General features: G+C 43.3%; 1 protein-coding gene across 3 annotated transcripts in view; it reads right to left on the bottom strand.

Moving 5' to 3' along the window:
* The window catches only part of LOC127006745 (progestin and adipoQ receptor family member 4-like), a 42,517-nt gene that overhangs the window by 20,431 nt on the left and 10,061 nt on the right, over positions 1–12,025 (bottom strand). For all 3 annotated transcript variants that reach the window (XM_050877033.1, XM_050877034.1, XM_050877032.1), the window contains exon 2: positions 7,290–7,508. In XM_050877033.1, coding sequence (XP_050732990.1) covers positions 7,290–7,508 — 219 coding nt within the window. The remainder of the gene's footprint in view (positions 1–7,289; positions 7,509–12,025) is intronic.

Here is a 12,025-nt window from a genome sequence, read left to right as displayed (position 1 = left end):
TCTTATTATATTTTTCTTATTTTTTACTCTATTTCTACTTTATGTCCTTTATACTTATTTATTTATTTACTTTTATTCTTTATCTTGTTTATTCTATTATGGATTTCTGTTGTTTTGCTCTATTTCTACTTTATGTTCTTTATACTTATTTATTTATTTATTTACTTTTATTCGTTATTATCTTGTTTATTCTATTTGGGATTTATATTATTTTGCTATCCATTTCTACTCTACTTCAACTCTCCCTCTGTTACCAGTTCCACGCGTGACACGAACACTCTCTACTCTCCACTCTCCACTTCCAACTCTCCCTCATCATCAGCAATAAACAAAACAGCATCAACGTGTGCCATGGCTCAGTGATTCAATCCATGCGTTACCCTAATACTAATGACCAGACTCTTTAACATATCGGCGCCCAAGCACACACATCTGACAAGGCTTTCGTAGCGGTTTGGAGTATTTACATTTTTTTTTTTTTTTACAGCAGAGGAGTCAGTTCAAGGGCATAAAAAAAGGAAACAAATGTGAAAAAAGGCCCGCTACTCACTGCTCCTAAAAAAAAGTTAAAGGAGTGGCCGAAAGATTGGTCAATTTCGGTAGTTGGGTAGTTTTATGATCCTGGTAGTAGTTTGACCATCTTTTGTACCGTGATCGTAAAGAAACACTCAATAAAACCCGATTAATATCCTTCTCAGCCTTTAAAAATACTTGATGTTTGAGGTGGAAGCGTCTGGCAATACTGACTTTTCTTTGTGGTCCTTGTAGTAGTTTGACCATTCTTCTGTACCGTGACTGTAAAGAAACACTCAGTAAAACCCGATTAATCTCCTTTTTCACCCTTTGGAAATAGGTGATGTTTGAGGTGGAAGCGTCTGGCAATACTGACTTTTCTTTGTGGTCCCTGTAGTAGTTTGACCATTCTTCTGTACCGTGATTGTAAAGAAACACTCAATAAAACCCGATTAATCTCCTTTTTCAGCCTTTGGAAATGGTTGACGTGAGGGGTGGAAGCGTCTGGCAATACTGACTTTTCTTTGTGGTCCTTGTAGTAGTTTGACCATTCTTCTGTACCGTGATTGTAAAGGAACACTCAATAAAACCCGATTACTCTCCTTTTTCAGCCTTTGGAAATAGGTGATGTGAGGGGTGGAAGCGTCTGGCAACTGGCAATACTGACTTTCATAGCGGTTTGGAGTATTTACATGGGTAGTTTTATGATCCTTGTAGTAGTTTGACCATTCTTCTGTACCGTGACTGTAAAGAAACACTCAATAAAACCCGATTACTCTCCTTTTTCAGCCTTTGGAAATAGTTGACGTGAGGGGTGGGAGCGTCTGGCAATAGCAGCGTGACGGTTTTGAGGAGGGAAATGCGATCTAGAGGCCGTGGTTCATGGGACTAGAGAGGGGCATATCAACATTGCTATTAAAGAAGTGCGTGTGTGTGTGTGTGTGTGTGTGTGTGTGTGTGTGTGTGTGTGTGTGTGTGTGTGTGTGTGTGTGTGTGTTGACTTTTCTTTGTGGTCGGTATTCTCAGTCACTTCTGCCTCTCACATCAACAATTTCTAGAGGCCAAAAAGGAAATCAATCGGGTTCTACTGACTCTTTATTTACGTTCAGGGTACAGAGGAAGGGAAAAGTTGGAAAGTTTCGTTTAGTCGGCGGAACATCTGTGGTTATATGCCGGAGAGACAGAAGGGGAAGGAATTATAGGAGAAGAGAACAGATCCAAGGAGACGGGACACAACCCCCGATTAATACCTGGTACCCATTCACTGCTGGGTGGACAGGGGCGTAGGGTATCGGAAAAGCCGCCCAAATTTTTTCACTCCGCCCGGGAATCGAAAACAGGCTCTCTCGGGTGTGAGCCGAGTGTGCTAACCACTGCACCACGAAGCAACTACAGAAGAAGGGTCGAACTACCACCAGGGTCAGTAAAATACCGTTGGAAATGCTTAAAACTCCTATATACGAAAGCCTTGTCAAATGTAGGTATACTTGGGCGCCGCAATGCTTAAGAATTTACCCCTTACATAATTCTCCCTCATCCTCAGCATTAAGCAACACAGCGGGGTTTTTTTTTCAGTAATCCCATTCATGAGTTACGTAAATGCCGAGTTACGCGTTAGTGACCAAACAGTTTGCGTCATAGTCCGTTACGATGACTTTATGTTAATGTCACGATGAGTTATTTTAAGAGGGCAGAGTGCGCGCGGATCTGTCAGAAATGTGGGTCAGCAGGTGTGTGCGTGCGTGTGTGTGTGTGTGTGTGTGTGTGTGTGTGTGTGTGTGTGTGTGTGTGTGTGTGTGTGTGTTTATAGTTCGCAAGCTTGCATTTAAGGATAGACAAAGAGAGGTCGAGGAAGGACGGGAGGAGGAGAGGGAGAGGGAGAGGGAGAGGAAGGGAGAGGGAGGGAGAAGGAGAGGGAGGGAGAGGGAAAGGGAGGGAGAGGGAGGGAGAGGAGAGAAGAGGGAGAAAAAGAGGATGGCTTGAAGTGGAGAACCGGAGAGAAAGAAGAGAAGGATGGCTGAAGGGAGGGAATTAAGGAGAGTGGAGGGAGAGAGAGAGAGGATGGGAGGGAGGAAGAAAGAGCGATAGATCATAACTCTTGTATGCTTGAGAGAGAGAGAGAGAGAGAGAGAGAGAGAGAGAGAGAGATGACTTCCACACCTGCAATCAGTTAATGATCCTCTCTCTCTCTCTCTCTCTCTCTCGCATACACGTAGTGGTAAAAGATTAATCGTCCTTTTCTTTACTTTTCTTTTCCTTTCTTTATTATTAACGAATTGCCAGACATCATCATCATTAACATTCATGAGCGAACGAATGAATAAATAACTAGAATGCAGACAGTCGTGTTGTTTCTACTTATTTATTTATTTTCTCTAATGCGTTTCTTCTATCATATATCTTCTATTCTTCTGTACTATACTTCTACTGTATTTCTTCTATTGTTTCTTTTTTTCTTTTTTTTCTATTTATTTCATCTTTTTCTGTTCAGTATTTCTGTCTTCTCAATATCTTGTTATCTATTTTTGGTTCATATTTCCCTTCTCTGGCTCGTTCATTTTCTTTTTGGCATTATCTGTCTTCTCAATTTCTTCCATCTATTATTTTTTTTCCTCATTTTCCTCTTCTCTATTTCTTTTGCTTATTTATTTATTTATTTATTTATTTATTTTTTTTTTTTTTTTAAGGAGGGGGGCCGTGCGTGGATTCAATAACTTTCTCTGGTTCGTTCATTTTCTTCTTGCCATTATCTATCTTCTCAATTTCTTCCATCTATTATTTTTTCCTCATTTTCCTCTTCTCTATTCCTTTTTCCCATTTATTTCAGCTTTTATTTTTGGGGGGGGCGTGTGTGGATTCAATAACTTAAAACCCTTACCACTTCACATGAATACCCTCTAGCAATCACCTTCTTCAAAACACGTTCATATACCCATTATCACCTTCTGGGCTGTTTCCGTTAGAGGTCGCTAGAGCGGATCATCCATTTCCATCTCTTCTTTCTATCCTCTGCATCTTCCTCTGTCACGCCAACCGCCTACATCATGTCTCCCCTTTCCGTTCTACCTCTCCTATTTCCTTCCTTTCTCCTTCTTGTCTTGAGAGTAAACATTATCTCTTCTTTCCAGCATCCGTTTCGTGATATACCCAGCATCTTTCCTACCCACATTTCCCTTCGTTACCACATCTATAAACCTCTCCTCTTCTCTTCCTCTCTCCCTCTTGTCTTGAGAGTATACATTATCCGTTTCGTGATATACCCAGCATTTTTCCTACCCACATGTCCCCTCGTTACCACATCTATAAACCTCTCCTCTCCCCTTCCTTTCTTCCTCTTGTCTGGCAGCTTCCATTTCCAGCATCCGTCTCCCGGTAAACCCAGCATCCCCCCTCCGCACATGTCCAAACTGCATATCCCCCACTTGCTATACACCCATAAGCCTCCTCTTTGGCTTTCCTCTTTCCCTCTTCCTCTTGCCAAGCACCTCCAATTCTAGCATTCTTCTCCCGATATTCCGAGCTTCTCCCATCTACACATGTCCAAGCTGCATGCCCCTCCCCGTTCACTCCATCCATAAATCTCCTTTTTGGTCCTCCTCAGCGTTCCCAGATTATCGTACTCAGAACTTCGTATTTTTTTCCGGTTTCCCCACAGCTATTGCAAAAGGAAGACATATTTTGTTTTCTTTTGTTTTCTATTTTCTGTTTCTTCTGTCGTTATTTCCTCGTTCCGTTAGTCATTTGTTTTCTGGTGCGGAACAGCTAATGAGCAAAAAAATAAAAGTCACCACACGCAATCATGAAAAAATATATCGTATGAAGCAGTGCAACATTTTCCTTCTAAGGGTGTTTAGTTTCGTCAACAACAGGGCATTATCTTTCTCCTCCTTCTCTTGTTGTTGTTGTGCTCTTCCTCCCACCGAAGCATTCAGCCACTTCACTCCACGTTATTTGTACATCCTCCTCCTCCAGCTCCTCCTCCTCCTTCTCCCTCCTCTATTTATTTCTCCTATCCTTATTTCTTCGTTATGCTCGTCAGGTGTTTTTCGGTGCAGGACGGTTAAAGAAAAAAAAATTACACTCATAAAAAGTCACATATCATAAAAAAAATCGTGTAGGGCAGTAAACATTTTCCTCCTGAAGGCGCGGGAGGGTCAAATCGTGTAGGGCAGTAAACATTTCCATCCTGAAGGCGCGGGAGGGTCAAATCGTGTAGGGCAGTAAACATTTCCATCCTGAAGGCGCGGGAGGGTCAAATCGTGTAGGGCAATAAACATTTCCATCCTGAAGGCGCGGGAGGGTCAAATCGTGTAAGGCAGTAAACATTTCCATCCTGAAGGCGCGGGAGGGTCAAATCGTGTAGGGCAGTAAACATTTTCTCCTGAAGGCGCGGGAGGGTCAAATCGTGTATGGCAGTAAACATTTCCATCCTGAAGGCGCAGGAGGGTCAAATCGTGTAGGGCAGTAAACATTTCCATCAAGAAGGCGCGGGAGGGTCAAATCGTGTAGGGCAGTAAACATTTCCATCCTGAAGGCGCGGGAGGGTCAAATCGTGTAGGGCAGTAAACATTTCCATCCTGAAGGCGCGGGAGGGTCAAATCGTGTAGGGCAGTAAACATTTCCATCCTGAAGGCGCGGGAGGGTCAAATCGTGTAGGGCAGTAAACATTTTCCTCCTGAAGGCGCGGGAGGGTCAAATCGTGTAGGGCAGTAAACATTTTCCTCCTGAAGGCGCGGGAGGGTCAAATCGTGTAGGGCAGTAAACATTTCCATCCTGAAGGCGCGGGAGGGTCAAATCGTGTAGGGCAGTAAACATTTCCATCCTGAAGGCGCGGGAGGGTCAAATCGTGTAGGGCAGTAAACATTTCCATCCTGAAGGCGCGGGAGGGTCAGGACGGTTCTCACTTTTTTGCATCTTCCTCGTGTTCTCCGTCTGTGTTTGGTCCTCCGCTGCACGCCCTTCGCCGCGCCCTCTCATGCATAACCCACCACCCTGTCTCGCCTACACTCACGCCGTCCCGTCTCGTCATGTCCCAAACCTACGCTTTTCCTCTTATTTTTCTTGACATGTTCCTTCTGGGTTCTTTTCATTCTTCCCGGGGAGCTACTAACATCTCTGAAAGTCCTAATTCTATTGCGTCCCACCCTTCCTAAGACGTAAGTACTTTCGCTTACTCACGCCGTCTCGCTACGCTTTTAGTCTTCAGAAAGATAATAAGAAAAGAAAACAACAAAAATAGGAGCCTTCAGAAAGATAATATATACTATCCTATACGAAATGTATTTAGGATAGAGTGTTGTGGTTCGTTTTGTTCTCCACCTAATAACAAATGACTAACGCAACACAGAAATAAGGATGGCGGAAACAGAAAATGGGAAAAGAGAAAATAACAAAAAAATAAACAGTATAAAATAAGTTGAGAGAAATTCCAATCATATTTTTAGGCATGTTCCTTCTGACTTCTTTACATTGTTGGCGAGATGCTACACACAACTCTGGAAGTCCCCATTCTATTGCATTCCGCCCTTCCTACGACTTAAGCACTTTCACAAACTCACGCGTCGTCTCGCCAAGCTGAGAACTACGCTTTTTCTCTTAGTTTTCTAGGCATGTTTCAACTAGCTTCTTTACATTTTTGGCGAGATGCTGCAAACAACTCTGGAAGTCCCCATTCTATTGCATTCCGCCCTTCCTACGACTTAAGCACTTTCACATACTCACGCGTCGTCTCGCCAAGCTGAGAACTACGCTTTTTCTCTTGTTCGTATACTAGCTTCTTTATAGTCTTGTCGAGAAGCAACAACTCTGGAACTCGTCTTCATCTTATTGCATTCCCTTCTTCTTACGACTTAAACTCTTTTGCCGGAGATAAAGTGATATTTAGGCTACCTCTTTCTTCTGTCACCTTGGTACGAGTAACGTCTGTTGTTGTTGTTGTTGTTGTTGTTTTCGTGTGCGAGTCTTGTAGTTGCTCTTTTATACTCTACGTCTATCTCTCCCTTCTCTCCTTCCTAACTCCGTCCCTTATTCGCTTCTTTACAGTCTCCTTGCAAAGCTCTGAAGAATAAATAAGACCCACAACATATATACCTGTGCAGTTCCCTTCCTTCCTTTTCTCCCTCCATCTCTCCCTCCCATCCGTTTCCCTGCTGACTCGGTTCCATAATCTTTCCCTGCTGACTCAATCCTGCTGACTATCAATGCTCTGGGCAATAAACCAAAGTCAAAACAAACACCCAACCCCCTCCCTTCCCTCCATCTCTCTTCCTTTCCCTTCCTTTCTTCCTTCTCCCTTCCATCTCTCTCCCTTTCCCTTCCTTTCTTCCTTCCCTCCATCTCTCTTCCTTTCCCTTCCTTTCTTCCTTCCCTCCATCTCTCTTCCTTTCCCTTCCTTTCTTCCTTCCCCCTTCCATCTCTCTCCCTTTCCCTTCCTTTCTTCCTTCCCTCCATCTCTCTTCCTTTCCCTTCCTTTCTTCCTTCCCCCTTCCATCTCTCTCCCTTTCCCTTCCTTTCTTCCTTCCCCCTTCCATCTCTCTCCCTTTCCCTTCCTTTCTTCCTTCCCCCTTCCATCTCTCTCCCTTTCCCTTCCTTTCTTCCTTCCCCCTTCCATCTCTCTCCCTTTCCCTTCCTTTCTTCCTTCCCCCTTCCATCTCTCTCCCTTTCCCTTCCTTTCTTCCTTCCCCCTTCCATCTCTCTCCCTTTCCCTTCCTCTCTTCCTTCCCCCTTCCATCTCCCTTCGTTTCCCTGCTGACTCCATCCTTTCTCTGCTCACTCACCGAAGCTCTGCGTGATCCAGATACCGAACATGTCGAGGTGGAGCAGGGACTTGTAGCAGGATTCCCCGGCGCGGTGGTTCATGAAGAGGTGGTAGATGGTGGAGCCGACCCAGGGACTCACGGTGGAGATGAGGTGGATCCAGGGCAGCACAGGCACGGTGATGTCTGACCAGGGCAACAGCGTCTGCCACCACAGCAGAATGTACAGCATGGGCACGCCTGGAGGAGGAGAAAGAAGGGTTATGCTGAGTGAAGAAAAGGAAGAAGAGGTAGAGAAGAAAGGGGATGTGAAAAAAGAGTGAGATGTGGATGGAAGTAAAAGGGAAGAGGGGGAAGAGGAAGAGGAGGAGAAAGAAGGGTTATGCTGAGTGAAGAAAAGGAAGAAGAGGTAGAGAAGAAAGGGGATGTGAAGAAAGAGTGAGATGTGGATGGAAGTAAAAGGGAAGAGGAGGAAGAGGAAGAGGAGGAGGAGGAGGAAGTTATGCTGAGTGAAGACGTGGATGAATGCAAGTGAAGAAAAGGAAGAAGAGATAGAGAAGAAAGGGGGTGTTATGTGGATGGAAGAGAAAGGGAAGAGGAGGAAGAGGAAGAGGAGGAGAAGGACGGGGTTATGCTGAGTTAAGATGGGGATGGAAGGGAAGGGAAAGAGAGGAAGAGGAGGAGAAAGAAAGGGATTATACTGCGTGAAGAAGTGGGAATGCAAGTGAAAGGGAGGAGGAAGAGGAAGAGGAAGAGAAGGAAGAAGGAGAAGGAAGGGGTGTGTGAAGAAGTGGATGGAAGGGAAAGGGAAAAGGAGAAGGGATTATGCAGTGTGACATCGGTGTATGCAAGTGAAAGGAAGGAAGAGGAAGAGGAGGAGAAGGAGGAGGAGGAGGAGGAGGTTATGCTGGGTGAAGACGTGAATGCATGCAAGTGAAGAGGAGGAAGAGGAGGAGGAGAAGGCGAAGGAGGATAAATCTATGCGGGTATGTGGAGAAGTGCTGGTCCTTAGCCGGGAGGAGGAGGAGGAGGAGGAGGAGGAGGAGGAGGAGGAGGAGGAGGAGGAGGAGGACAGTTGTGCATGAATGAGGAAGGAGATGATTGTCTTTAGCAGGGAGGCTGAAGAGGAAAACGAGGGGAAGGAGGAGGAGGAAGAGAAGGAGGAGGAGGAGGAGGAGGAGGAGGAGGAGGAGGAGGAGCTGGAGGAGGAGGATGTACAAATAACGTGGAGTAAAGTGGTTGAGGAGGAGGAGGAGGAGGAGGAGGAGGAGGAGGAGGAGGAGAAGCAGGAAGAAGAGGAGGAGGAGAGGAACAGTTGTGCATGAATGAGGAAGGAGATGATTGTCTTTAGCAGGGAGGCTGAAGAGGAAGACGAGGGGGAGAAGGAGAAGGAATAGAAGGAGGAGGAGGAGGAGGAGGAGGAGGATGTACAAATAACATGGAGTAAAGTGGTTGAATGCTTTGGTGGGAGGAAGCACAACTACAACAACAAGATAAGGAGGAGAAAGATAATGCTATGTTTATACGTAGAGGAAACAGGAAGTCCTACCCAGAGATAAAAGACGTGTTGTGTGACTGTCCTTTGGTGGAGGGAAGAAGTGGAGAACAAAAAGAGAATTGTCGTTTAGTGGAAGAGAAGACCAAGAGGAGAAAGATACTGCTGTGTTGATAGGTAGAGGAAAAGGAATGTTCTAACCAGAGATACAGGTCGTGTTGTGTGACTGTCCTTTGGTGGAGGGAAGAAGTGGAGAACAAAAAGAGAATTGTCGTTTGGTGGAAGAGAAGTACAAGAGGAGAAAGATACTGCTGTGTTGATAGGTAGAGGAAAAGGAATGTTCTAACCAGAGATAAATGTCGTGTTATGTGACTGTTTGGGAGGGAAGAGGAGGAGAACAATAAGAGAATTGTCGTTTACTGGAAGAGAAGAACAAGAGGAGGAGAAAGATACTGCTGTGTTGATAGGTACAGGAAAAGGAATGTTCTAAGCAGAGATAAAGGTCGTGTTATGTGACTGTTTGGGAGGGAAGAGGAGGAGAACAAGAAGAGAATTGTCGTTTACTGGAAGAGAAGAACAAGAGGAGGAGAAAGATACTGCTGTGTTGATAAGTACAGGAAAAGGAATGTTCTAAGCAGAGATAAAGGTCGTGTTAAGTGACTGTTAGGGAGGGAAGAAGAGGAGAACAAGAAGAGAATTGTCGTTTAGTGGAAGAGAAGACCAAGAGGAGAAAGATACTGCTGTGTTGATAAGTACAGGAAAAGGAATGTTCTAAGCAGAGATAAAGGTCGTGTTATGTGACTGTTTGGGAGGGAAGAGGAGGAGAACAAGAAGAGAATTGTCGTTTAGTGGAAGAGAAGACCAAGAGGAGAAAGATACTGCCGTGTTGATAGGTAGAGGAAAAGGGATGTTCTAAGCAGAGAGTTGTTCTGTATCGGAGACTTCTTAAGGTGGCGCCAGTGATCCTTTTGTTAACCCAGACAAAGGGACAAATAAGAGACCAGACCTCGAGTTCTCAGACGCTTTCGGCTCACAACAACAATTTCCCAAGACCACAAAGGAGAGATCAGTCGAGTTATCATGTTTTTTTTTCACATTTATGGCGCAAAGGTATCGGGACACCTCTCCACCCGAAATTGACCTATCTTTCGGCCACTCCTCCTGACTCTTTTGTAGGAAACAGTGAGTGGCGGGCTTTTTTTTTTTTTCATTATTGTTTCCTTTTTTTTGCCCTTGAAATGTTTCCTCTACTGTAAAAAAAAAAAAAAAAAAAAAAAAAAGCCTTGTCAAACTGTCACTAGGCTCATAAAACTACTCATGGAAATACCCACAATCTCTTGGAAAGCCTTATTGAATGTGGGTGTGTTAGCCCCGATGTGCTTGAAAATACGGGCTCAGTGCTGCCCTCTACATGGAAGCAGCTTTGAAAATCCCCCGCAACTGAGGCTCGGAAAAAAAAGCCTTGTCAAACTGTCACTAGGCTCATAAAACTACTCATGGAAATACCCACAATCTCTTGGAAAGCCTTATTGAATGTGGGTGGGTGAGCTCCGATGTGCTTGAGAATACAGGCTCAGTGCTGCCCTCAAGATGGAAGCAGCTTTGAAAATCCCCCGCAACTAAGGCTCGGAAAACAGAAACATGATCAAATAAAGTATGAAAAGATTTGGTATATAAGTAAAAGAGAATAACAATTAAAGTACGTCGAGTTTTGTTACGTAAATAAAGCATGAAAATATTTGGTAAGTAAAAGAGAATAACAATTAAAGTACGTCGAGTTTTGTTACGTAAATAAAGCATGAAAATATTTGGTAAGTAAAAGAGAGAATAACAATTAAAGTACGTCGAGTTTTGTTACGTAAATAAAGCATGAAAATATTTGGTAAGTAAAAGAGAATAACAATTAAAGTACGTCGAGTTTTGTTACGTAAATAAAGTATGAAAATATTTGGTAAGTAAAGGAGAGAATAACAATTAAAGTACGTCGAGTTTTGTTACGTAAATAAAGTATGAAAATATTTGGTAAGTAAAAGAGAGAATAGCAATTAAAGTACGTCGAGTTTTGTTACGTAAATAAAGTATGAAAATATTTGGTAAGTAAAAGAGAGAATAGCAATTAAAGTACGTCGAGTTTTGTTACGTAAATAAAGTATGAAAATATTTGGTAAGTAAAAGAGAGAATAGCAATTAAAGTACGTCGAGTTTTGTTACGTAAATAAAGCATGAAAATATTTGGTAAGTAAAAGAGAGAATGACCAAATAAAGTACGTCGAGTTTTGTATCGTAGAAAAAAAAAAAGGTCATTAGATTTCACACACAAACCCTTATTCCATTGTTGAGGTCAAGATTTGGTTAGTATGAGAAAGCATAAAGAAAGAAGTGTTGAGTGTTATTAGGTAAAAAAAAATAAAAGTATGAGAAATAGTTATCAAATTCCACACGCAAACCTATATTTACCTTTTTTTTACTTTGGGCTTAATTTTTCACTAACATCATACACTTTTTTTTTTACAACAAAGGAGACGGCTCAAGGGCAACAAAAGGAGAGTGGAGAAAAAAAAGAGAAAAAAAAGTTCGCTACTTGCCGCTCCTAAACAGACGATAGTATAGAGCGGTCAAAAAGAGGTCAATTTCGGGTGAAGAGGTGACTTGATACACTCTTCTTGAAAGAGGTCAAGTTATAGGAAGGAGGAAATACAGACGAAGGAAAGCTGTTCCAGAGTTTACCAGTGTAAGGGATGAAAGAGTGAATATGCTGGTTAACTCTTGCATACGGGGTTTGGACAGTATAGGGATGAGCATGAGTAGAAAGTCGTGTGCAGCGGGGCCGCAGGAGGGGGGGAGGCACATCATTTAACCTTTTTCTTCTTTTTCCTAGAAGTCGACCCAAAAAAAAACAATTCCTCCATCCCTGTCATCAGCTGTTATTAGTCGGCTGTGGGGCAAAGGCCTTCCACAACATCCGCCACGTGTGTCTCTGGTGTTTGTGTATTATGCTCCGTCCGGCTCCAGGAAATACTCAAACTTCACCTCTCTACCTGACTCCCCGTTGGCCTTGACTCCTCATTGGATTTACCTGTTGATAATCGCATGAAAAACCTACTTGAATCTTTTTTTTTTTTTCTATCCGAATCCTTAACAAAACATTTCAATAATATCAACTTCTTATACGATTTCATTTAAGCATTCAAATAGCATTAAATTAATAACAATCTTCCCCTATATCACAACCCACGAACTGTCATGTATTATTGTGCACAAA

This window comes from Eriocheir sinensis, chromosome 33 (genome assembly GCF_024679095.1).
Source record: "Eriocheir sinensis breed Jianghai 21 chromosome 33, ASM2467909v1, whole genome shotgun sequence".
Lineage (NCBI taxonomy): Eukaryota > Metazoa > Arthropoda > Malacostraca > Decapoda > Varunidae > Eriocheir > Eriocheir sinensis.
The sequence above is the reverse complement of the archived record's forward strand: the minus strand, read 5'-3'. Positions and strand labels throughout refer to the sequence as shown.